This window comes from Pollicipes pollicipes, unplaced genomic scaffold (genome assembly GCF_011947565.3).
Source record: "Pollicipes pollicipes isolate AB1234 unplaced genomic scaffold, Ppol_2.1 Scaffold_3447;HRSCAF=4054_pilon_pilon_pilon, whole genome shotgun sequence".
NCBI classification, from domain to species: Eukaryota; Metazoa; Arthropoda; class Thecostraca; order Pollicipedomorpha; family Pollicipedidae; genus Pollicipes; species Pollicipes pollicipes.
The window spans coordinates 29,846,554-29,871,780 of record NW_023596297.1 but is presented as its reverse complement, the minus strand read 5'-3'; the positions used below and the strand labels follow the sequence as shown (position 1 = coordinate 29,871,780).

At 49.3% G+C, this 25,227-nt stretch overlaps 3 protein-coding genes across 3 annotated transcripts; 1 reads left to right on the top strand and 2 right to left on the bottom strand.

Annotated features, from left to right (window-relative positions):
- Positions 1-5,794: 5,794 nt before the first annotated feature.
- On the top strand, positions 5,795-14,915 carry LOC119092413 (ubiquitin carboxyl-terminal hydrolase 33). Its single transcript, XM_037215376.1, has 7 exons — positions 5,795-5,874; positions 7,777-8,723; positions 9,006-9,708; positions 10,231-10,585; positions 10,619-10,744; positions 11,894-12,013; positions 13,456-14,915. The coding sequence occupies exons 2-7, from the start codon at positions 7,814-7,816 to the stop codon at positions 13,561-13,563; spliced, it is 2,322 nt and encodes a 773-aa protein (XP_037071271.1). The 5' UTR covers positions 5,795-5,874; positions 7,777-7,813; the 3' UTR covers positions 13,564-14,915.
- A 1,294-nt stretch (positions 14,916-16,209) lies between these two features.
- On the bottom strand, positions 16,210-19,939 carry Sumo (Small ubiquitin like modifier). Its single transcript, XM_037213897.1, has 5 exons — positions 19,805-19,939; positions 19,189-19,250; positions 18,214-18,256; positions 17,630-17,764; positions 16,210-17,206 (listed from the first exon to the last, which is right to left on the bottom strand). The coding sequence occupies exons 3-5, from the start codon at positions 18,250-18,252 to the stop codon at positions 17,075-17,077; spliced, it is 306 nt and encodes a 101-aa protein (XP_037069792.1). The 5' UTR covers positions 18,253-18,256; positions 19,189-19,250; positions 19,805-19,939; the 3' UTR covers positions 16,210-17,074.
- Positions 19,940-23,001: 3,062 nt separating this feature from the next.
- prtp (thioredoxin domain-containing protein pretaporter) lies at positions 23,002-24,793 on the bottom strand. Its single transcript, XM_037213895.1, has one exon. It carries the CDS (start codon positions 24,648-24,650, stop codon positions 23,490-23,492), a length of 1,161 nt encoding a protein of 386 aa, XP_037069790.1. The 5' UTR covers positions 24,651-24,793; the 3' UTR covers positions 23,002-23,489.
- Positions 24,794-25,227: the final 434 nt, after the last annotated feature.

The window sequence follows — 25,227 nt, the reverse complement described above, 5'->3', positions numbered from 1 at the left end:
GTCACTACTTATTCTACCGGTCATGTTTCCCGGAAACCACAGCAACTTACTGGTACCAATGATTACTTCTTTCAATTGTTAGTTCGGATACATTTTTTAGCATAGCTAAAATAAATGTTAGATGGAGTAAATGGTCGATGCATATGCTATAGTAATAGGGCCAAAATAGTGAGTTAATATATTTCGCTTCACAGCTTCTTCAGGACTCAGGAGGGCTGGAGAGAGGACCGGACTGGGATTTCAGGATTGGGGTCCTGAAGAAGTCGCCAAGAAATATGAATCAAACCCCTTTAGCCCTATTTTTACAACATCAACAAAGGGCATTTTCGGTATGCCAAATTCGTTTTCATTTGTTTTTGGTATCTGAAGCAACTTAACCCGTCACTTGACGGCAGGGTCGTTGGGTATGGAGGGCATGATAAATACCTGATGGCAGTGGTATACCGAGTTAACTATTTAGAACTGAACACATCGTAAGATGAATTCTGGGATCGTGGCGGTCTCGTCGGTGCCACACATCCCCTGTTTGAAGAGCGAGTCCAGCACGCCACACGCATACCAAGCACAGCACGAAACGGGTACGAATGCGACCAAATATCAAAGGCCTGGTATTCCTGGTGAATATTTTGTCCCCACATGTGCTAAAACCAGGCGAAAAAGTTATCGAAGAAGGCACGACCTGGTCCGGTGTATCCGCGCATGCTGAGTCGATGACAGTTCTGTACGGTATGCCAGGTCAACACAATCAAACAACCGACGTGAGTAAATGGTGTGCACAAGTTCACAGGGCGCACCTCCCAACGTCGCGTCACATCCAACACTGCTCTCAACTCGCTTCATTAACGGAGTTACCGTCCAGTCTTAACCATGCACATCAGACTCGGCTCTGTCGCCCCCAGTCCCTAGGGCGTGGCCCCGCCCATGTGCCGAAGGACCTGGCCATGGGCTTTGCTTCCTTGCGAATCCGCCCCCGTTTACCATTCCAAATCGGCAAATGAGTGTGTTGAGGGGGGAGGGACGGCCCCTTCTTCTCATGTTGGAGAGGAGCCCCCCACCTTTTGTGGAATGCATCATTAACCTTAGGGCACGGCACGCAAATCATCGGCTTGCTAGTGGGGCTATTGGCTCTGTTCTCTGTTCGACGTTCCTACACCTGGGCCCGCCTCTGCACGGGATGTCCGGCGCGGCATTGGTCAATCAGCACCCACCCCATCTCGCCGGGCGGACCAGGCGTGACGGGGTGACGGCGGGCGCCCCCCCTCTAATCTGCGTCCGGCGCTCGATGCCAATGCTATTCTCAGCGAAGGTTACCATATCAGGAGACACATCACAGGATTGTCACGGTCAATAGCGGAGTTCGAGTGTTGCACTGGCGACACGTAGCAGACGTATCAGCAGTTGGTGCCGCAGCGGGCACAAGCCGGCTCCGCTCAGCTGACATCGGAAATCTCAATCTTGAATAAACATGCACCTTTTCCTTGCCAAACCTGTGCGCATCGTGAAACCAGCGAATCGACAGATGCGATATGATGTCAGAGCGTTTCAATTTCTCGAAAACACGCGCAATTTTTGTCACCACACTGATTGAATGACGTCAGCAGTTGAAGTGCTTATGTCCTGGTAACTTTCCTGAACTCCTCTATGGTGGTCCTACATAGCTGAGGCTGGCTAGGTAGCTGAAAATGCATGCTCGAACCAGCTTGGCATGTCATGTCCAGATGTTAGAATATGTTCTGCTTGCCTGCATTTCAGTTAAATGTGAATGTAATTCTGTGGTGATAACTAAAAATGAAAATCTCAAAATTTGAAAAATTATTCACACTAAACTATGAGGTAATATGCATCCACCCAGTCTATGGACCTGAGTGAGTGAACACAAAATTGAAACAATCCACATCCAACAACAAACTTGAGTAAACTCATTCCAAATAATGTATCATTTAACCAAAAACCAGGACTTAACAGTGTTTTCCACTGGACCTGCATGACACCTCTACCTATGCTACAATCAATGACACTTCCATGTGATGTGTCATTGATCACAGCTTGTGAATGTTTGTTGGTGTGCCACAGCCTCTGTCTCCATTATAAATATGCAAAGCTTGACATCTGCTGTGCTCCTTTAGACCTAACATTATGCTGGGAAAGTTGACACTCTAGGAAAGTAGAACAAGGACTACACCAGTCAATAAACTGCATGGCCATTCACCTGAATTTGATCAAAGCTCACATGGTAGATGTTACACATAAGCCAACACTACTTGCACTACTGGAAGTTGAACCCAGTATCTCTGGTTTCCTGATGTGCAATGTTTAACTAGAGATATATTAAGCATTACACTATCACCACACTATCTGCATCCTGCTTGACCTTTCTTCCCAAATAATAAAATAATGTGCCTCAATTAAACCACTGGACTGTCCTCCACTTGCCATGATCAAAGCCCACACAACAGAGACAATTTCACTGCTGCCAAACATCACACACCAGCATTGATGCTGGCTCATACAGAATCATACCATGATAATGCAGTCTAGGTGCTTGTAATGAAGCAATAAGGTCTTAGAGCTTTAGATGCAATGGAATGTTTCATGGAATATTCTAGACAGCAGTGAAACAGAAACACACACATTACATAGAAGTCACTTTATAATTTGCATTATGTTGAGGCTGCCTCATCACAACATTTTCCCATGAAAACTGGCCAGCTTTGCAGTTATCTCCGTAACATATTTCACTACAAACATTTTACTTTAAAACCAAGGCATATTGCAGCGATACATCATCCAAATAGCAGATGTAACTAAAATTGAACCTGATGTTGTGGCAGAGAAACTTGAGACAATGCATTACGCACTCACTGTAAAGCCATATATCTCAATCCTTTAGTTGTTAATTTTAACACATTCTGTGTTAAGAACATGCTCTCCTTTTGTAGTGCAATGCAGTACCCATTCATGGATGGTGATAGGTAGGTTTTTGCCAAAACACCTTTCATACACATTTGAAGCACTCCTCAGCCTAAACTATTCCCGCAATTGCCCCTGCATAATATCATGTTTATCACTGGGATGTATTTAAAACCATTCATTTCATCATCACAATTCTGCATACAAAAAATTATAGACCCAACTTCCATTTTCTTCATTTGGGTGGCAAGCATAATAGAAACATTAATTTCTGCTCTCATTCTTTTGTAGGCAAAACAGCTAAATCAACAGAGCAACATGTCCTGGCCACATAAATCCCTCAATAACAGAGCATATCTGTGGTCATGTGATGGTGATAAGGGTTTTAGGATGTGCTGATCACTATGGTCATATGATGCCCAAAAAGAACACATCAAAGAACATGTCAAAAATGATCAAAATTCATAATGCATAGCTTCCAATGGTAATCAAGGTGTCATCATGAAAAAAATAATTGTTTAGACCATGGCACCTTCTACATGGGAGCAGCTTCCCAAACACTTTGTCCTGTTTTTTCTTTCTTTCAGAGCAGTAGGAACACTGCAATGTCCAACTTTAAACCCAATTTTGGGATAGCCATGCTGCAAAGTACACTGAATCAGGTAATTCAATGTTGATGATCATGACTACATTAAAGTCATCAGTGTTTATTACTGTATCAACTTGAGCTAACTTAAAGCACACAATATTGGTAACTTCCAGAGACATTGGTCATTGGTTGTAACCATAACTTTTGTTCATTCATTCTTTATAACATCTTTGCACTACTACTACTATTATATTTGTTGTGTACTTACAGCCTGGTAAATATGGAGTTCATTCTTTCAGGAATGCAGGGATGATTTTGCACCAAAGCTGCAGCTAATGCATACAAGTTATTGCACATTTTCCTGGAAATTCTCTGCTGGATATTGGTACACTTTGGATTGACTAGCCCCATCTACCATTACAATATTGTTCCCAAACTGGGAGACCAATTTTGCCACAAGAAGGCAGGCATTTGTTACCATACAAGTTCCAGAATATCCTATGGGTTTAGGGCATTTGAGTGGACATTTTGGCAATGCAGTCACTTTTGTGCTGTGACTACATCTCTGGTCAGAGCAAGACCAAGTAACAATGGTATTTCTGGTTTAAAAAAACATCAAGATATGGGGCTCTTCTTCTTGCAGATATCTGACCAACTGTTCTGGGCTGTTTAGAGGTATCTTGATTCAATATTTCCTGCTGTAGAGTTTCATACTGCACATTCTTAAATAGCTTTTAATGTCATATGCCATCTCTGGTTCACCGTAGCAATACCAGGGGTAAAGTCTTTCGCTTATTCAAAGGGCTCCAGCCCTGCCACCTCCACCACTTTCACAGTGAAGTGCATGAAATACATATCCTGTTATGGTATATTTCAGGGGAAGTCATTGCTATTCCCCATCTCTCAACTCATCTTGTGAAACTACATCACTAGCCAGCACCATATCTTTTAACACAAGATAATTTCACATAAAAATGTTACTCCCTGGAGACTGCCCAGCTTGTCTAGAACATATTCAGACTGTTCCATTAGTTATCTAAATTTATATGGCAAGAACCCTCTTGAATGAAACAACTTTTATCAACAAGCTTCCAGTACAAATTCAGGTAATATCCTACAATTTGACACATTGATCATAACACCAGCAAGCTGCTTATTCATGTCTGGTGCAGCAATCAGGTACCTCTTTTGGCTAAATATACAAGAAACCAACATACCAGGCAAGAAGCAAGCATTTGTTCTAACTTCACACCACCATTCATAAGGTAGCCTGCTAGTATTATGTGCTTCCATCTGACTATTGCTACCTATGCATGTACCTACCTATTCATGGCTGACCTATATGGAACCTATATGGCATGAATAGGTCACACCTGCATAGGGAATAAACGCATAAACTTACCCAACAATAACAGAAAAAAATTTACCACATGCATGGCAACCTGCATATCTTGGCACAAACATCTGAGAAATAACCTCTAGGAAAGCGCTCTAACAAAAACAAACCAAGCATTGGCCATAAAAAACAAAAATTGGGAACACGTGCACAACCGGACCACAAAGAAAGGCGCAATGAGACAGACGTGACGCACATTTCAAGGGAGATCCGGCAACCATCCACCGCTTACCTTCCTCTGATCCATGTTCTTGATTTTAAACTTGAGATATGTGATAGCCTTTTGAAATGGATCGACACTGTCGCTGGACGCCATATTTTCCTGCTTCGCCTCCGCAGAAGGCATCTTTCGAAGAGACAGCTACAGCGCCCCCACACGGCAACGGAAGTGAAGGCCGAGGGCTTCCATATTGGTGCTGTCTCTGTTTTGTAGATTTTTGCGTAAGTCTCTAAATATGGCCTTGATTCTAGCGATGTTAGCGAAGCTGCCTATTACGAGCTCGTAGCAGGACGTATGTCGTCCGTTCACCAAAGAATTGGCCATATTTTTAATGCCATTGGAATATGACTGACAGTAACACGATAAATGAGATACACCTAACGATGGTTAAACGGGATCGCTGCTGTTTTACGGTAGATATAGCAGATGAATGATGCTACATCAGTTTCATAGTTTTGGGCCAATTTATAAGCCCCTATAATGTGAAAAAATTGCTATTGGTCGTATTTTCACTTTGTTCTGCCTTATAGAAGGATAAACTCACGACGAGTGAAATAAGTCTGTACTCAACGTCATCAAATTACCTCTCTACTGTAGTCACCGCTGCCATCTCCAGTCGCTTCCTCGCTCTCTATGGTTGCCTCACCGAAGGATCATGTAGATTACACGGGTCGGAGGTGTGTATGTTGTGCGCCGGTCGGGGCAGAGGTGGTGAGAGGGGTAGAGTCATAGAGAAATACATCCCTGGGACGTTGCAAGGTACTAGTCGGCGTATTAGAATGTGTGATGGGCAGCAATTGCAACTTTTTACTCTCAGATGCCGAATTACTTAAGAGATGGAGGGAGAACTGTTTGGTTTTTGCTCTACCTATGCAGATGTGCACTTATTGTTCGCTTTTACAGTTTGATGTTCGTCAAGCACATCTCAAACACATCGCGTGCGATTCGATTATTTTTAACAGAAGGCGTCTTGGTTGGCTCACAAATGTTCAAGGTATCTTAGAATGTTTGAACTTTACTGCATTGTGGATAAATGCATTAGGTATCTATGTTAATCATGTGCTGGAAAATAGTAATTCAGGAATTGACATTAGTTGTACGTGATGTTTGCACTGTTACAGTGCGTACCATTCATGCCACACAACAGGAGACACAGTGAGACAGCCACAATCTAAACCACCATCATGGCATGATCTTGTGCAGGCAGTTCATTGATTACGTTATGTTTTTGGCCATGTTTCAACTTTACCACTAATTACCACCTGGTTATGCTGGTCTAATCCCTCTTCTTGGGTATGTTGTGTTAAGCTTCGCATCCTGAAAAGGTAGTTTCCATTTGACCACAATGGGAGCCATAGGTGCATAATGTGGTTAACAAGTGGCTTGTTAGAAGCCAACAGTGCAAGGCCTTAGGTGCAAGGTCTTAGAATGATTTAGCAAAGGCCTGGACTTTATTTACAATCACATCTGAGCATAATGATGGTCTCCCAAAACCCTTTCCCTCCACTTCTCACACCTTGTTCATGTGTGATAAAATTTTCCCCTTCTATTCATTATATAATATCTGGACAGGCTGTATAATTGTAAGCATACAAAAAGAAAGTTTGGACATTCAGTGAAAATTTAACATTTTGACTGAGATGCAGGCTATGCAGGAATTTATTTTTAGATACATGCTTATGGAGGTCCAAAACAAGCACAATATAGGTGAAAATATATATTGAAATGTTTGTGGTAGCAGAATAACCTGACAGATATATTAGTTTAGGCCTCTAATGAGCAAACCATGGCCTGTGGAAGTGTTGCTTATAATCTAGTCATGAAAACAACAGAAAGTGTATGGCAAAGGGAAAAACATCTGACAAATTAGGCAGTGATATGCACCCTGACAGTATGTGGTCTCACACATTTTTGGCAAACAACTCTAAGCTTTTTAGTAAAAACAAATCACAAGACCTTTGCAAGCACACTTTGTTTCATCATGTTTTATCATTTTCTATGTACCACAGATGGGAATATTGCTTGTTTCCCCATAGGCAATGAATGAGAAGAGTTGAATGTGAGCATACATGATGACTTGCATGTTAGGGACATGTGCAAGTTATAACTGTGGCTGTGAATTTAGTTTTTGTGCTGCTTTTTTATGTAGATATATTAGATATTTGAATTAACTTATTTCACATTCACTTTAATTTCCCACTTTTTGTTCAAGTCTAACTTGGTGTCAAAATCAACTGTTTCAACATGTAGTTTTGTTGGGTCTATGGCCCATCTTTAAAGTAGTGCTTGAATGCTTTGGTGTTAGTTTCTCCCAGGACAATTTTTTATTGTTATGCAACATTTGTCATACAGGTGATGTTGTAGGCAATCTATACAGGCATTATTATAAAGAAATAGTAAATGTGTTTGCAAATAGCTGTCACAGACTGAAGATACTCCTGTTAAAGCCTTGGCAAATAGATTTCCACCAATGCACATCTGGGCAACCAGAGGTACGGGGTTTGATTCCCTGCGATGCCTGCCCTTCCTGCCAGGGTGAGAGGCAGGTGACGCCATATAGCCTCAGCAGCTGGGTGCGTTGTAAAGCCCCAATGACACATGAAGTCCCACCAACTGATACCCCAGCATGTCATTGTTGGTCCAACATTATGATGTTTCCAGTGTCTGCTGTTTCACCTGGTAGCCGCCAGTGTCCGCAATGTCAAAGCAGCCACTGTCGGCGCCCTGCCAGAGCCGGTGCGGCCACGTGGACCGCATCGGCACCGAGCTCACACCGGCCGACGTGGAGCAGCGGCGCCGCGACGGCCGCTGCCACTGGTGCGGCCGCCAGGACCCCAACCTCTGGCTGTGCCTGCACGACGGCTGCACGCGACTGGGCTGCGGCGACCAGGCCGACCACAGCACCGAGCACCACCAGCAGCAGCCGCAGCACTGCCTCGTGCTCAACATCACCACGCTGCGCGTCTGGTGCTACGTGTGCGAGGCCGAGGTATTCCTGGAGAACAACGTGCCGGCCGTGGGCCACGCCGGCGCCGCCATCAGCGCCGACAACGTGGACGTGGCCGGCGCGCCGGCCGACAGTGACGACGAAGACGATCGCAGCGAGGACGAGCCGCCGTGCGGCCTCACCGGGCTGCGAAACATCGGCAACACGTGCTACATGAACGCGGCGCTGCAGGCGCTCTCCAACCTGCCGCCGCTGACGCGCTACTTCCTGGACTGCGACCGGCTGGTGCCGGCCGACCGCAAGCCGGGCCTGGCGCGCGCTTACCTGCGTCTGGTGCACGAGATGTGGAGCCGGCGGCGCGCCAGCTGCCTGGCGCCCACGGCCGTGCTGCAGACGCTGCGCGCGGCGCACCCGCAGTTCCGCGGCTTCCAGCAGCATGACAGCCAGGAGTTCCTGCGCTGCTTCATGGACGTGATGCACGAGGAGCTGCGCCAGCCGACCGGCCGCTTCGACGGCGAGCAGGACGAGCTGGAGGAGCCGGCCGCGGCTCGCGACGACCCGCCCTCCGACTCGGCCGGCTCGGACGGCGATGAGGAGGACGCCGACTACGAGACGGCCGACTCGGGTCTGAGTGACCGCTCCACGGACAGCGGCTCGGCCGGCGAGCCGCGCGCGCCGCGCCGGCGCCGCCGCCGCCAGGTGCACACGCAGCGCTCGCCGCAGCCGCCGCCACCTCCGCCGTCACCGCCGCAGCCGCAGCCACCGCCGCCGCCGCCGCCGCCGCCGCCGCTGGCCGACACGCCGTCCAGCGGGCCCGATGACACGTCGGGAATCGACGTGGAGTTCGCCGACGCCGAGTCGGAGGCGGCGCCGTGGACGGCCGAGGCGCCGCCCAGCCCGACGCGCTCGCGGCCGCCGTCGCCGGCGCGTCCGGGTCGACGACTCCGCTACCGCAGCGTCGTCTCGGACGTGTTCGACGGACGCATCCTGTCGTCGGTGCAGTGCCTCACGTGCAACGGTGTATCGGCCACGCGCGAGACGTTCCAGGACCTGTCGCTGCCGATCCCGAGCCGCGAGCACCTGGCCGTGCTGCACACGCAGGCGGCGTCGGCGGGCCGGCCGGCCGCCTGCGCCCAGCTCTACTCGCAGCAGGGCTGGGCTCCCTGGCTCTGGTCGTGGATCACCTCGTGGTTTTCGGGCCCGAGCGTGTCGCTGCACGACTGCCTGGCGTCGTTCTTCTCGTCGGACGAGCTGAAGGGCGACAACATGTACAGCTGCGGCCGCTGCAAGATGCTGCGCAACGGGCTCAAGTTCTGCCGCGTGCTTGAGCTGCCCGAGGTGCTGACTGTGCACCTGAAGCGCTTCCGGCACGAGCTGGTGTTCTCCGCCAAGCTGGGCACGCACGTCGAGTTCCCGCTGGAGGGTCTGGACATGTCGGGCTACCTGCACAAGCAGAGCCGCAGCCAGGTGACGTCCTACGACCTGGCGGCCGTCGTGTGCCACCACGGCACGGCCGGCGCCGGCCACTACACGGGCTATGCGCTGAACCACACCTCGGGGGCCTGGTACGAGTACGACGACCAGTACGTGACGGAGGTCAGCGCCGAGACGGTCGCGTCCTGTCAGGCGTACATGCTCTTCTACAGGTCAGTCGTCCGCCGGCTGGGTGGGGTACATCGGCGCTGTTGTGTCCTGGGCGGGCTGTCTCCACTGCAGTTTACGCGTTAGGCTTCGATAAGTCCCGCTGCTAGCCGCCTGTGGCGCGGTTGCACGATGCATTCGGTTACATTTAACGTGATGTGACGTTGTTTTGTTGGTTGCGGAAAACAGCAGGGGTTCAGTTGGTTTTTTATACCTTGGTTAAGTAATAAACCTGCAGTGGGTGCCGCGCCCGTACGCTCACTCTTATTTGCTCTACAGCTCATGCCGAATTTCTGAACTCGGCAGTGAGCTTCTTTGATGGCGCTTGCTCCGATATAGTTTCGCCACTTTGTCATCAGAAACAGTATACAGATGGCATTGTGGGCCATGAAATATTATGAACTGCTTAGCAAAAGTTTGCAGTGCCGCCATATATTTGACCTCGTGTCGGCCTTGCGGCGGGGCTTCGTCGGAACGTCGTCTGAGGGGATGAACTGGCACTGACGCCGTCCGTCTGGCGTTGGCAGGAAGTCTTGCGAGGCGGCCAGCCTGCGCCGGCAACGCGCCACAGAGCTCATCCACCGGGCGCGCGCCGACCCCTCCCTCCTGCCTTACTACGTCTCGCGACAGTGGATCAACAAGTTCAACACGTTCGCCGAGCCGGGCCCCATCGACAACACGGATTTCCTGTGCCGACACGGCGGCGTGCTTCCGGGCCTGCGCGTGCCGGTGGAGGCGGCCTGCGTACGCCTGCCGGAGGCCGGCTGGGAGTACCTGCACGGCACGCTGGGCGGCGGCCCCGTCGCCAACGCGCTGTTCGAGTGTGGCCCGTGCCGCGCCGAGTGGGACGCGTTGCAGGCGCGGCAGCGGCGCGAGCTGACAGAGTTCCGGCGCCTGCAGGCGGGTGGCGCGCCGCCGGCGGCCGCCCTCTCGGCCGCCTGGTACCGCCGCTGGGAGGCGTTCGCGCGCGGCCGCGAACTGGAGCCGCCCGGCCGCATCGACAACGCCGGCATCGTGTCGACGCGCGGCGGCGTGACGCAGGTGAGCGGCGGTGTGACGCAGGGGAGCGTCGGCGTGACGCGGGTGAGCGGCCGGAATGGCGCAGGTGAGCGGCCGGCGCGGCGCAGGTGAGAGCGGCGTGACGCAGGTGAGCGGCGGCGTGACGCAGGTGAGCAGCGGTGGGGCGCAGGTGAGCGGCCGGCGCGGCGCAGGTGAGCGGCGGCGTGACGCAGGTGAGCAGCGGTGGGGCGCAGGTGAGCGGCCGGCGCAGCCGTCTCTGGCGCGACGCGAGCGGCAGAGGGGGTTTGTCGTCTGCTTAGACGGGACGGAATCCAGCCTCGCTGGATGGGGAGAGGGTACACAATGCTCGTCAGGGAGTATCTGGGAAGCTTTTGTTGTCTGTCAAATGGGAGGCGTGGAGGCGGGGGTCCGTTTTTCAAAAGCTTAAGTAAATGTGTCCTTTTGGTGGCCTTGCTACCGCTTTGAGTTGAGCCAGCCAGATTGCTCCACACGAAGAGATGGTTAGCCTATGAGGCTATTTCCGGTTGGCGTTCTGTATTGGAGAGTAAAACTACAGAGGCCTTAGGACAAAAACACCTTGTTTTGAGTTTCTTGCAAGCCACCTAGCTTCACGTCATGCATCTAAAATCATGCACGCATGCCATAGCTGTCAGTTGGAGCTGTACAATAGTTCTCAAATTAGCATAATGTGACGGGTCACGCTAGTAGGAATGTGAAATCTTCAAAAGTCAAACACTTTGTCATCAAAAACACGTGTCTGTTTTAATTCATCTTCAGCATGCACTTGTGCAAGATGTGAAGGGCTTGTAAAAATTGTCGTGCATTTGCGTAGGTGTGCTGATAGCACTTCTACGCTACGCAATGGGCTTTCAACAAGGTGGTAAAATAATACAAATAATCCCTGACGAGCGCTTGTATCCCCTCTCTGCCACCCTAGCATATCGTAACGGGCCCAAAATGATCATCGTAGCCGGCGTGCCGTAAAATCCCAATTATCATCATCCCCTAGCATACTCTTCACTTAAGCGTATTCGGATGACTGTGTTAAGCTACGCATAACGCGCATCACTGGCGACCAACGCTGCATGCTGATGCTGTTGTGGTCGGTGGCCAGTGCCGGCCGTGTGTGGGGTGTCGCCTGCGGGTCAGTGACCCGGCCCTCTGCGGCAGGTGCGGCCCGGCTCTGACCACGTGCAGCTGCCGGCCGAGCTGTGGGCCTACCTGAAGGGCATCTACGGCGGCGGGCCCGACCTGGCGCTGGTGCCACCGGCCGCCCGGCACGACCACCCGGTCAGTGGGACCGACGCACGGCGGCCGGCGGCTGGGGCGGGCGGGCGCGGCCGCGGGCCGGGCGGATGTCCCTGGACTGGGCTGGAGGCCGGAGACCTCCGTCCTCTTCCGGCGACCGTGACGATGGACCGAGACAGGGAGTACGCATGCGTTATAGGGTTTGAGTCGTTTGTCCGAGTCACCGAGTTCTAGGCCTTGTGATGGTGGGATAGAGGCTAGGGAAACCTCTAGTGTGCTGTTGTGAGACAGGTGTTTCTGAAACTATATGCGCTGTTCGTTGCAGGATTTTTTTTTCTAGAAAGAGCAGACAATGATGGTTCCATGAAGCAAGCAACTTGGACGAACTTAAACGTCTTAAATATTGCCATTTTTGCCCTTTGACCAGGAGTGTAACTAAATTGTGTTATGATTAGGGCTACAGTATGTGGTAGTTGGCTTTCATCGTGATTGTGTTCGGGTCGGAACTTGCATAATTGTTACAGCATAAAGATAACGTTGCAGAATTAGTGTTACGATGTAAAGAGAACTCGCAGCAGAAGGAAAGATATGAAAGGATCAATAGCTTTGTTGCAACTTTCCAAATATTTCAACGCCATCTTGAAGAAAATTTGGCGCAGCTCATAGCCTCGCCCTTCTTAACACCTAGATCACTCTAGTTTGTGAGCTACAAGTCTGCGAAAATCGTGCGGACAATTTCAAGTTAATCAATGTTGTACAAGGTATGGCGTAATGTAACAAGAACTCATTGGGGAGCATATTTACTAGTTTTTATATTTGGAAAAAAAATACAATGCTATATTTGTATGTGTTCCTATATTTGTATATATGTTGTATATATTCTGTCATACTGTGCTGGCGAGATGAGGCGCAAAAAATTGCCCTTCAGACAACGGTGAATGACTGTGAAATTCAGGCGCGTCTTTGCCAGCAGTCACGCCTTGTGCAGCTCGCACTGGTTGAGCCACGGATGCCACACAATCACAGTGCAAGTGACAAAAACACCCCACAGTTGTTTGGGGCTTAAGACTCGAGCGGATGCAGGCTTTCGTGGTATTGGTGGAAAATGTAGCTTGCTCACGCATTAACCCTGTCCTGTTGTATGTGATCGATCATTGACATATTCAACTACCAACGAGTGTTGTTGCCGTAGGCATACGTCTTCTCAATGCCCCCCCCCCCCCCTCCCCCTTGTTTGTATTTGATCGATCACGAACATGTGAAACTGCCAGCGAGTGTTGTCGCCGTGAAAAAATCCATCTTCTTGATGCCCTCCCTCCCCACAATGAAGCACGTTAATTTACACCCCTGTTTATACGGCGCTGTGTGTGCATGTGTTGGTACTGAGGGGGTACTGAAGAATCGCACTTGTGTTGAGCATTGCTAGACGTGTGCTCCGATGCTGCGCGCGGCGTTGCGCCGACACGTTGCCCGATGCCTTGCAGGAGCCGTCTCGCGCCCGGGAGTCTTCTGCGTCCCCCATCCCTGGAGTGCACCGGCGCGTGCGGTCCGGGGCCGTGCAGTCGGGCGACGCTCCCATGAACGAAGGCTAGTCACGCCTCTCTGCGACGGGCGACAAACCCTAAGTTCAACGCGCGGCCGGCAGGTGGCCTTTGGCATCTGGCGACTGGCCGTTGTTCGAGACTGAGGACGCCCGTACATGGGTGTTGCACCGGCAGGCACTGACGCACACGATCGGTGTTGTGTGGTATGCCGTTTGGTCACCGCAGCGTGCCCCCCCCCCCTCACTGCACAGCCTCGTGAGCAGTCCGCCTTTAAAGACGGGCTGCTCTGATGAGCGCGCCGTGTGAACCAAATGGGGATAATTGCGGCAGTGCGGGGCTCGCGCCGTGGATCGGTCCGTTTCAAGTCGCCTGTTCATTTGGTGATTCAGTTACCTCGCCAGATGGGTTGATGGCGTGAATGTGTCGGTTATGTGACACTTGTTATGATCATTGCCGAGATTGTCATCACGGAACGTTTTATCGACAGACCTGACCGTTTGTCATCGATCAACGATGATAAACGAACAATGTCAACGATGTCAACGATGCAATGTATGTTGCCATTCATTAGTTTGCGGGTTCGATCATTGTCCTAGCAAACCTGTGTCTTCAAATACTAGTTCGGTTGTAATAATACATCACTGTTACCTTTTGCGGCTTCAAAATCGGGGCAAGCTTCCGTGCCACGATTTACGTTGCGAATGAGTGACCAGGCTTGCGACTTCACTGCGGTTTAAGCCTTCCGATGTTACGTCATACTGAGGTGTCGTTCGTAACGGCCCGTAATGTCCCTGCCTAGCGAGCGTCGCGCAACAGTTCGCGTCGATTCATTGACGCAGGCTCTCCAGTCGAAAGAAAATGACCTTGTTGGACCGCTGTTGAAACGGGCCGAACAGCGACGGGACGATCTCCCGCTTATTCCGAGCGGTAACGTCGCGCTGTGCGGCGCGTCATCGCTCATTTAGTCCATATTTCAGCCGTCGACTCCAGTGGGTTCTGAGTTTTCCGTTTTTCAAACCTCGCCATTCGAACACCTCATGGTGAATTAATGCTGCTCTGGGGCAACGTGCAGCGAAGCTGAAACGAAGCGCACTTCTGGCTAAAGAAACCAAGCCCCCGTTGAACTGGTCTTGTTCTGTGTTCTGTGGTCTTGCTGACGCCAAGCTTTGTGGGGAAGGTACGTTTGTTTGTCCGCATTCCTTCGTTGATGTTGATGCCAGTGGGATGTGACTGCGTGTGTGTGCTGGTACGACATCGCGCTCTGATGGGGCTCATGACGGGCCGGCTTGTGGACACTACGTGGCTCACAGCTGCCCCCTGCCATCCTGGCACTTCAAATTCCACATTCGTCACTTGTGAAAACCTTGATCCGGTAGATATCCAATAAAGAAAAAAATATTCGTTTTTTGTTTTCTTTCCACCTGAGGGGCGTCCGCCAGCCATGGCGCGCGCCGGGGGTACGGTGGCCCTCCCAAGTTCCATCTCAGGTCCATATTGTTAAGCCGTCCAACACATCTTGCTCGGGAAGCCCGTAGATATTGTCACCATGGAAATGCGTCTGTTATGCCCATTTTCTGTACAAGTTTTGTAAGTTTGAAAAGTTGCCGGCATTCTAAGTCGGCTAAAGCCAACATGAACCAGGTTTAAGCTGAGGCACCTTGCGAAGTCGATTCTGGATGCAGTCACAGACCTAACCCAATCACATAGGGTAGCTGTCAGTTGTTATCATACACATTGCCAAAATCTAGACTGATGAAGCCAGACGCTTTCGGCGACCGATGCAAACAGCATTGATCAATGAGTTGGAAAATCGACTTTACATGATAATTCAACAGGCGGAGGTCTACCGGCGTGGTGCTGGCTCACTAGCTGACAAACGACGTAGCATAAAGGGCTGGCTCTTAGCCGGGAGGGATGTAACCATTGTCACGGACGAAACCGATGAACATGCAGTGATGTACGGTGTTGTTAAGCGTTACCAGTGTAGACAAAAATGCGGATACTAAAGTTAGAAATGGATTACGACAGAAGCTCACACATCTGTGTAGCTTCAATGACTCAGTTTATCCTGGCTTCGACTAGTGCGTGCTGGGTTCGAGGTCCGTTTCTGGAGGTAACAGCGGATGCTCCCTGGCCAGTCGCCGGCGCACCACGTATCATACATCTGATACCGCTGCGATCCGTACATGGTACGCTGGCCAACGTGTCAGGTTCCACGTTGTTCCCTGCTCCGGCTGCTGCGACCTACCCAGTTCTTAAAATCGCCACAAAACGGGTAAATCCACGTCCTACGCCGGCTTGCTTCACCGGCTGCACAACTCGACCCACGCCGTCAGCCCGTGCGTCTGCTCTTCCGTGTTTAGAATGTGCGAGGCTTCTGTCGTGGCGATGTCGGATCGCCGACGTCTGGTATCAGTGGCCAGGTCTTCGCCAGTATGGCACCTATTTTCGCGACAAGCACATTGCACGTTTCCTATGTCAATCGACCGCTCTAAGGTGCGTTTGGTTCCCACTGCGGTATTTCAAGAGCCGTCCCTGAGTTTAAACAGCCAACAGCAGTACGAAATGAGTTGCGGATCGTGCAGAAAATCAGCATCGCGTTTTCTGTTCCTGAAAGCCTGGTCTTTTCGGAAGTTCGCGCCGCGCCAGCTCCGTACATCCCATTCACTGACCCACCTTCCTTGATGACTGCGCTTCTGATGATACAAACGTGTATTCTCTGCGCCGAGCTTCGCAGCGCGCAAGAATGCATCCTACAAATGGGCCAATGGATGAAAAATGCGATGCGAGGGGACGCCTTCCACACAAACACTCTCACTGACGCCACATCAGCGTGTGCCGCGCCACCCACCGTGTCCACACTGGTCCGACATCACCAACAAGTGCTCGGCTGTCCAACACCAACAGCCGTTCCTCACCCACCTGACATCAGGTACTTGACACAATGGCATCGCCTGGTGTCTCCATGGGCGCTTGGTCGGGTTCCAAACATCCCAGCTGCCGGGGTATGTTTTGCGTCTTTCGAGTTACGTTTAATGTCATACATGATCTTGCGACGAGACGGCGAGGCGCCGTGGCAGAGACAGGTTTAGGACTAATGCAGAAATTATGGCGAATTAACGGTTGCCAGACGGCGGCCCCGACAATACCCTTCATACCAGGGATCGTCGCGTCCAGCATTTAAGAGTCCGATTCCCAATGCTGCCTTCAACGATCTGTAACTTTCCCCGAGACAGGCGAGCTCCCAGGAGCCGGCACGATTCCTACCGTCGACCGATGTCTGCCCGCTCCTCACGCTTTCGCTTGCCACCCGACGGCGACCACGGACCAGCGCCGGCCCTCCCAGCACGGCTCGCAGGCCCATCACCACCACGTGCCGACACCCGCGCCGCGCGCCGTCCGTCACAGGTGGCAAACAGGGCCCGTCCGGTGCGGGAGCCGCGCGACCGCGCCGTACGCCACTGCCAGCTGAGCCGCGCGCGCGCCGTCGGCGGCTGCCAAGCGCTCCGGCACGGGCCGAGCCGGCTCAGCGTGCACCCGTGGCCGGCGCGCGGCGGCCTCACGCGCCGCCCGTCTGCTGCTGGAACACCTCGATGGCGTCGCCGTCCTCCATCGAGAGGGTCAGCGGTGTGTCGCTCTCCGTCACCGGCTCGCCGTCGAACCGGAACCGTACCGTGTGCAGCGACATTTTCTGCGGGCGGGGCCGGGCGTCAGGGTCGGGCGTGCCGAGGCGGCTGGTGGGAGCGAAAGTCCTCCTATCCAGTCATAGTCAGGACGGTACGGGTACGGGCAGAATGCGGCTGATATCGCTGGAACGCTTGGCGGACGCCCGCGGCGTTGCATGCGAGTGGCCGTCGACAGCTGGCAGGAGGCGATTATTGAGACGCATGAAGTGAACAGAAAAGGAACGTGGATGTGTTATCATATGTTCTAGATCATCAAAACTAAGCACAATTCTTTTTTCTGAGGGAATGTGGTCATAACCAACTTTCAAAAGCAGTGATGTTGATCGCTCACATTGCAAACAATTCACAGCAGCATGCATACCTTGTACACCCAATGCATGCACTGGGCATGCAGTGCAGCAGCATGCACATCCAATGCAGGGCCTCACCATGCGGTCACAGTAGGCAACCATGAGTTTGCGGAACGGTGTGTGACGCTTGATCTTGAAGAGTAAGGAAGAACCATCCTGTCCCATCACCTTGAGACTGATCTGTTCACTTTCTGACCCACCTGCTGACTCTGCCTGGAAAGCATGGGTCAGCTGAGCTGCCAGTACAGGATGCATCACTGATTGGCATTGTATTATTACTTATCCCTGATGGTGGATTGAGTTATGTAGTGCATGGTAGCCACAGGACTGGACATTTCCCTCCAAACCAAAAAATGCATGTTTTCAGCTAAGCATATAAGGTGCCTGCTTTCAGGTGAGATGAAGTGTTGCTGCTTGGTCACATTAGCAAATGGCTGGGGATGATCTCAGCATGTGTGACTGCCACCTTACACCAGTGAGGAATAATACAGGACATAGTGTGCTGCAGAGCTGCAGGTAACATGTGTTGGGCTGATGACTTGACTAGCAAGCATAAGGGAGGTCAAAGAAAAGACACAGAGTTATGTGACAACCCAGTCACTACCACAGGCCTGGAGACCATGGTGAACAGTTCTCCACACATGTTGGTGTGTAATGCCTACCTTATCTTTCACATCTTTTGTATCACCAGATTCAGCCATTTGCCTGAAACACAGAAGTTACATTTGAAACATAATGTAGGTGATCACATTCATACACCACAAAACCAACAGGCATAATAACAGGCAGGCAGGAGAGCCAAAGTCTAACAAACTTTTCAATCCAATATGTACCAGGCAGCAAGGTTACTAGCACTGGGTTAATGAAAATTGCATCTGCTGCAGGAAGAGTAAACACTAGGCCTCATCAGAATTATAAAGCTGCTGCCCCAGTTGCTCTATCATTGCCTATATCACACAGATGATCTTGAGACATTCCAAAACCAAAACCACCCCCAACATTAAAAAACAATGATGTAAGCAATAAAACAGCAGCACCAAAAACACTGAACTCAAATATGGCATGAAAGGTACATGAAAATTTGCTGGGGTGCTTGAGTCACAGATAGATGTAAGTTCATGCTGCCGCCACTTCACAGTAACATTGATATTAAGGTTAACAATCAATGCAAGATTGCATTTATGGCCAGGGTAGCTCAATCTTGGCAATTTGTACAAACCTTATGCCTTGAAAAGTGTGACTCATAAAGTGTGAAGAAGTGAAAACCATCAACTATCACAGTTGCCTACCATCTAGGGATGTCACTTCAAAGGGCTGTTCTTTATAGGCAAATAAGTCCTTCCCAAGCTGTCATCTATGTCACAAGCATGCAAGTGATATGCACATACACCCAGTCAGATGAATATTGCTGGTGTTGCTTGCTCCATATGAAATATTTCATGTAGGTTTCATTCTAAAAGAAGGCCCACACATGCAAATATGGAAGCCATGGGGTTTGGGCCCAGCTGTTCACCAAGAGCTTTGTTGTCCCTAAGACAATAAGCAAAATAGGCATGTGCTTGATGGCCTCAAGCAATAAATGTATCATCAGCTTGCATCAACTGTCTTAATCAATCTTACATCACACACACACACACCTTGAGTAAAATGGTTGAGGTGTTAGCCAACCTCTCACTTGTCCTTGATCTTGTATGTCAAACTGGAAAAACATGTGATGTCAAAGGTGTCTGTCATGGTGGTAATTTAACTGATACAATAGCAGCACAACTTATTCCAACACATAGAGAATCAAGGTTTCAAGGATTTATGATGCTACAAAGAAAAATCAAGCAACCATACAATCTAGAAATTTGTGTGCAAAAATAATTACAAAATGTGTTGCAACATGGTGTGGTGTAAGTTTGGTGTGCACATGCTCCACCTCCAGCACACTAATGTCACAGAAATGTCTGGTACAAAGGATGGATTTTTTCAGACTGGCTCATATGCAGTGCCTGTTTAGTCTTATATCCCAAAATTAAGTAAGCATGCACCTATATATTCTTCAGTTTTCCAGTCACACAGTTTAACATCACACACAACTGATTATGCGGCCATTATCACTACAGGGATACAACCCACGCAACCATCGTTTTGTTGTCGAATAAAACGCCGGTCCATATCATCTACCACTTCCGCCCTGTATTGCATTGCCCTACTTCCCCGGTGTTCTATTGCCCCACTTCCGCCCAGTGTTTCCGTTGCCTCGCTTACGCCCTCCTGTTGTAGTCGAGTTGTCACCACAGCTATGTTCACGCCTTCCACTTGCACCGCCCTTGCACACACGCCTAGCGCCTTACAGCACACGACCGCGCGACCCCCGGGCACATATCTGTAAATACACACTTTTGTACACTGGGCACACTCGGCAAACATGCAACAACGCCATAAATGCCGCAAATTTAGTTCGAAGATGTCAGAGGGTTTAAACAACTAAATTAACACATACTTTGAGAATGGGTGTGATCTTAACATCCCCGTGTTCCTGGTTTTTGAAGCAAAACATTGAGTGAAGGGGTACCGGCGGTAGTGGCAGTAAACCGTGTTCTGTCAAAATTAACTTGGATTACCCGAAATAGCCAAAGTCTTGTTATGCGTTTTCACGTATATTAGAGCCACGGGAATCAATTATTACCACTGAAAGCGCGTAGGGACGACGTACAGTTGGGAGTATTTATGGGCGATGTGGTGCAGCACCGTTGCAAGCAATTTTCTTCATGAACTGAAATATTAGACCATGCTTAAATTTAATCATACAACACTTAAAAAAATTGGGCTGTTAGCCTCTGCCCTCCTGGCTTGCCATTTCATTCCTATGATCTTAAATCAGCAGGGTAAAAGCAAAAAAGCAAACTTGAAGCATCAACCTCGAGGAAAAGGTAAGCAAATGGGCCCTGTGGTAGACAGTTTTGACTGACAAAATGTGTGGCTTCCTTTAAAACTTTGTTGTTGTGCTTACACCCATGAAATGGCCATTATTGCCAAGTTTCTGTCTTATGTTGATTGTGGCATATTAAAACATGTTTTATACTGATCTGGCTTCAAAGCCTCTAGAATCAGTTTATAGGAATGTAGTTTGCTCCCTCCACTGATAAATGGCAAATGGTGTGCAGAATATGAAAAATTCATTGGGGAGAAGAATCACAGATGAGATGACAATATGTAGAAGATGGCAGTGTTTGATAGGGAAAAAATGTGAGCAATTCGGTAATTGAGTGCAGGTTAGGTTTCCCAGCATGTAGTGAAGTCGTCTTTGTGCTTCAGCCATTAGTCATCATATTCATTATGGAAAAGTATGAATTCCTAAACTTACTATCTCGTATTGAGCTTAACATCTTTTGGTTCAACATTGATTTTGCATCTGCCACATTTCTTTTTTTGCTTTTCTAATTAGGGTATGTATCTTTTCCCTACAGTCTTTCTGTTATATATCATTTTAACTAATTTGAATGTGTCTGTTTGCACAGGCACATTAGTGTACCACCATGGGGCAAACATATACTGGCTTACACTCCCTGCCACTTTCTAGATGACATTGGTTGTATAAGTGTTAGGACCTGAGAGTGGATTCAGGTAACATGTGTGGAAGCATAGCATGATTTTGTGCTTTGATTACATACAAGAAGGTTATGTTACAGGTGAAGTGAGTGTCAAATAGGCACTTGACAAAATGCAAGGAAGGCAAACTCTTTGACTGAGAAAGATGGAGGCCCAGTCTAGCCTGGATTAGTTTGTGCACTAGCAACCAATAATGTGATGTAGGAAAAAACTAACAACAGTATAGAAAGAATATGATTCTGGGTGTATGACAGACTACCTGGTTTAATGTACAAGCCATGGGTATGCCCATTTTAAGTACTTTTTGAAGGATTTAGGTCAGATACCTATCAGTGACCAATGAGAACACATGAAAATGTGACACCAACTGCACTGTGTGGGTGGCTGTGCCTCCTGCAGCTCAATAGCTGACCCATATGTGCCAGTAATCTGCTGCAGTGCACCCAGTGTCATGTTCCTAAATTTTATCTTGAAAACAAGACAATACAAGATGTGGTGTATTAAACTGAGGTTAGTTGGCTGAGAACAGTTTGCAGGTACTTGGGTTTGTTCATTTTAGATAATATCCATCCAAATCATATGCTATGTGGGCAATGCTTTGCCCACAATTATTGAAACTATCTAGGTCTGATCAGACTCATGTTCAGCCACCTGTATGTGTATTTAAGCTGTTGATTGCACTGCAGAACATGTCTGCTTGGTGTGGTCTCATTAGCTTGGTTTTTGACATCTAAATGTGCCATCTCACAATGCTCACATTATACATCACCCACTTACCCCACACTGTTCAATTTGTTGTGCTGTTATCATGAATGCTGTTAGATGGGTACCATCCGATAATTTCGTCTGCCCATGGCTCAATCGATTAGAAGAGGTGAGTGTTTGAGTTGCTCCTCACAAGCGCTAGTTACCCCTGACTAGGATAGTCTGCAGCTGGTAATAGCGGCCACTGAATCAAATAAGATTCATGTGACTGGGCAGACCTGTGCTGCCACGCCCTCACAAACACTAGTTACCCCCGACTAGGACAGTCTGCAGCTGGTAATAGCGGCTGCTGAATCAAATAAGGTTCATGTGACTGGGCACACCATGCTGCTATGCACTGCAGGTATGTTAAGCTTTCTGCACAAAATTATCCCTGGCATTTCACGATGGGATTTTACGGCACACAAATCTAGAGCACCACTACTAGCGGTTTTTCCTCCTGCATCAAGATTATAAAAACAACTATGTTCGTGAAACCCAGAAAGAACTGGAATCTTCTTTGACATATGCCAATGTCACAAACAGCTTTCATTGCAGAGTTGGTGGCCGCCAAACCGGTGACAGTTGGTGGCTGCGAACCAATGTCGCGTCGTCCCGCTCCACTGATTTAATGTAATCATGGACGTGAAGTGAGAGATAGGCAGTGGCATTGTGATGAAGCAGACCCGAGCTGCCCCGGGCAAAGCGTGTCAGGGTGCCGATAATGTAGTGGTTAACGAGCCTGCATCAACCACTGCCTGTCTGGAAAACCAGAGGTACGCGGTTCGATTCCCCACCCTTCTTGCCAGGTTGAGAGACAGACGACGCCACATAGCCTCAGCAGCTGAGCACGTCGTAACGCACCAGTGACACACACACGGCAAAGTGTCATTGTGGGCCTGGAGGCGCACTCCTCTGTGATAACACACCGACTGGAGCCAGCAGTGTCAAGCTGGCTGAGGGATGGCACCTCCGGCTTGTGAAGAGTAAAGTTGCTGGTTAAGTTTGTTAGCCTGCCATGTTCATTCCAATTGGAATGGGCTCAACACCAATGGTGTAGCACTGGAAGCATATGCTTCTAACTGTGTCAAATAGGTTATCATTTCAAATCCATGAGGCACATCACAGGTTATGATTTATTTCCTTATGCATCCAGGGTAACAATGCCATGACTACAGTGGAAAAACTTTTGATGGGCATAACTGTCACTCACCAACCAAAATGTGTGAGTATCTGGGGAATTCATCACAGTCATAATTCCACACATGCACATGGCCCAGCCAAATGGAGCTGGGAATGTAACTAAGCACCACAGCTAATTTTTTGTGATATCAAGATGTGTTGCCCCACAAAACATGTCATGAAATGCACTTGTACAAAACATTTGGGGCGTCAAACTTCTCCCAAACCACCATCACTAATTTACCAGTGTGGGAAACCGGTCCACACTGAAGACATTACCAGGCTTATCCAAAGTACAATACACATACATGATTTCACCAAGATACCAATAAGTACAAAGTCAGCACTTGGACTTGGGTACAACATAAACAGCAAAGGGAGCATGCCAAAATGTGTGAGTTTCTAAGTCTTACATTTACAGTTCATCCTTGCTCTGCTTCATGTTGGATTTGATGAAATTGGCCATGTCATCAAGGCTTCTGTTGCCCTCATACTCCACGACTTTGGCACCATCATGGTACAAGATCACAGTGGGGAACCCAGATACACCCTGCTGAGAGCAGAGTGGCCTGTTGTCATTTTCAGTGCAGTCAACCTTGGCAATCTTCACCGCTGGGTTTCCCAGCATCTTCACAGCCAGCTGATCCCATGTAGGAGCAAGCCTTTTGCAGTGTCCACACCAGGGGGCATAAAACTTGATAAATGTGTAATCTCTGCTGATGCTGTTGTTGAAGGTATCAGCAGTCAAAACCACAACTGGGGCCTTGCCAGCATCTTCCTCTTTTGTTTCAGACTTGACAGTGGACCCAGTCATTGTTGAGATGAATTTCTTCAGATCCTCTGCTGATCGATCTCCCTGGTACTTGCCAACTTTCTTTCCATCCTGAATCCAAAGGAGGGTAGGATACCCCTTGACTTCAAACTCTGAGCATGTCTCTCTGTCAGCTGTGCAATCAATCTTGGCAATGTTCACAGATGCATCATCTTCAAGAGACTCTGCCAGAGCTTCCCATGTTGGCGCAAGGTTTTGACAGTGACCGCACCATGGTGCATAAAACTTGATGAAGTGGTTACCTTTCTCTGTTGCTGTCTTGAAATTTTTTCCTGTCAGCTCCATGAGACCCTTTACAGGGGCTGGAACTTCAACTGATGTATTCTCATCTTCACCCTCACTTTCTTGGCCCAGCTGCTGTTTGATGAATTTCTCTAGTGATGCCAGGTCCCTTGCCCCCTTGTACTTGACAGGCTCACCACCATCCTTGCCAAAGAACTTCAGTGTTGGGTAGCCAGTTACTTCATGGGCTGAGCAAACTGTTGAATCAGTGGTGCAATCAACACGGGCAATGGTGACCTCACTGTCATCGGCTTGGTTGTACTTTTCACTAAGCTCATCCCAGGTGGGGGCCAGACGTTTGCAATGCCCACACCACGGTGCGAAGAACTTAACAAAGTGGTTGTTCTCCTGGATTTTGCTGTCAAAATCCTCTGAGGTGTACTGCTTGGTGGAGGACGTCTCGACGTCTTCAGCCACAATTTGAGCCAAAAAGCACCCCACAATTATTGAAGGAATTTTCATCTTACCACAGCTCCTGTTAACTCTATATAAGGTCGCGGTAAGCCGTGACTGACACGGCCGGCGCAAGACGAGAGACGCAAGGACGTGACCCCACCAACACACGCGGGTTAAGGACGCTGGCCGCGCGAGGCAGCGGCGGCGGCCGGCTACGTCTGTTACAGTTATGGCGCGACAACACGTCATTATTGATGTAGAGCTGGTTAAACAAGTACTTGCTAACTAGTGCGCTATGCTATCGAAAATACTTTCCATGCGCAACTCGGACGGGCGAATGCGGGTTGCGCTCTGACTTTACATTTCTCATTTTCGTATTTTTGCGTTGGTCGACATGCTTATTTTCACGTTGATAGCAAATCAAAAGGTAGCGCTCGAATGAGTTCGTCGATGAAACTCCGAGTGTCCGGACAAAAAGTCTAACGACAAAATGGCAGCAGGTGAAAGGCCGGGAGACAAAAAGGCAAGGGGAAAAATGCGACGGGCGATTAAGTCAAATTGGAAAAAACTGACAGGGATAATTGTCGGCAGGGAGAAAAGTCTAATCGGGAAAAGCCAAAGGATCAAAAAGCCGCCAGGGATA

Bases quoted from the DNA above. Each gene is read 5' to 3' on its own strand.
- LOC119092413 (XM_037215376.1), top strand. From the start codon at position 7,814: ATGTCAAAGCAGCCACTGTCGGCGCCCTGCCAGAGCCGGTGCGGCCAC. The intron at 10,745-11,893 runs GTGAGCGGCGGT...CCTCTGCGGCAG, and splicing joins CGCGCGGCGGCGTGACGCAG to GTGCGGCCCGGCTCTGACCA. The intron at 12,014-13,455 runs GTCAGTGGGACC...GATGCCTTGCAG, and splicing joins CCGCCCGGCACGACCACCCG to GAGCCGTCTCGCGCCCGGGA.
- Sumo (XM_037213897.1), bottom strand. From the start codon at position 18,252: ATGGCTGAATCTGGTGATACAAAAGATGTGAAAGATAAG. The intron at 17,765-18,213 runs GTAGGCATTACA...CATGCTTTCCAG, and splicing joins CAAAAGATGTGAAAGATAAG to GCAGAGTCAGCAGGTGGGTC. The intron at 17,207-17,629 runs GTGAGGCCCTGC...CCCCGCCCGCAG, and splicing joins TTGCCTACTGTGACCGCATG to AAAATGTCGCTGCACACGGT.
- prtp (XM_037213895.1), bottom strand. From the start codon at position 24,650: ATGAAAATTCCTTCAATAATTGTGGGGTGCTTTTTGGCTCAAATTGTG.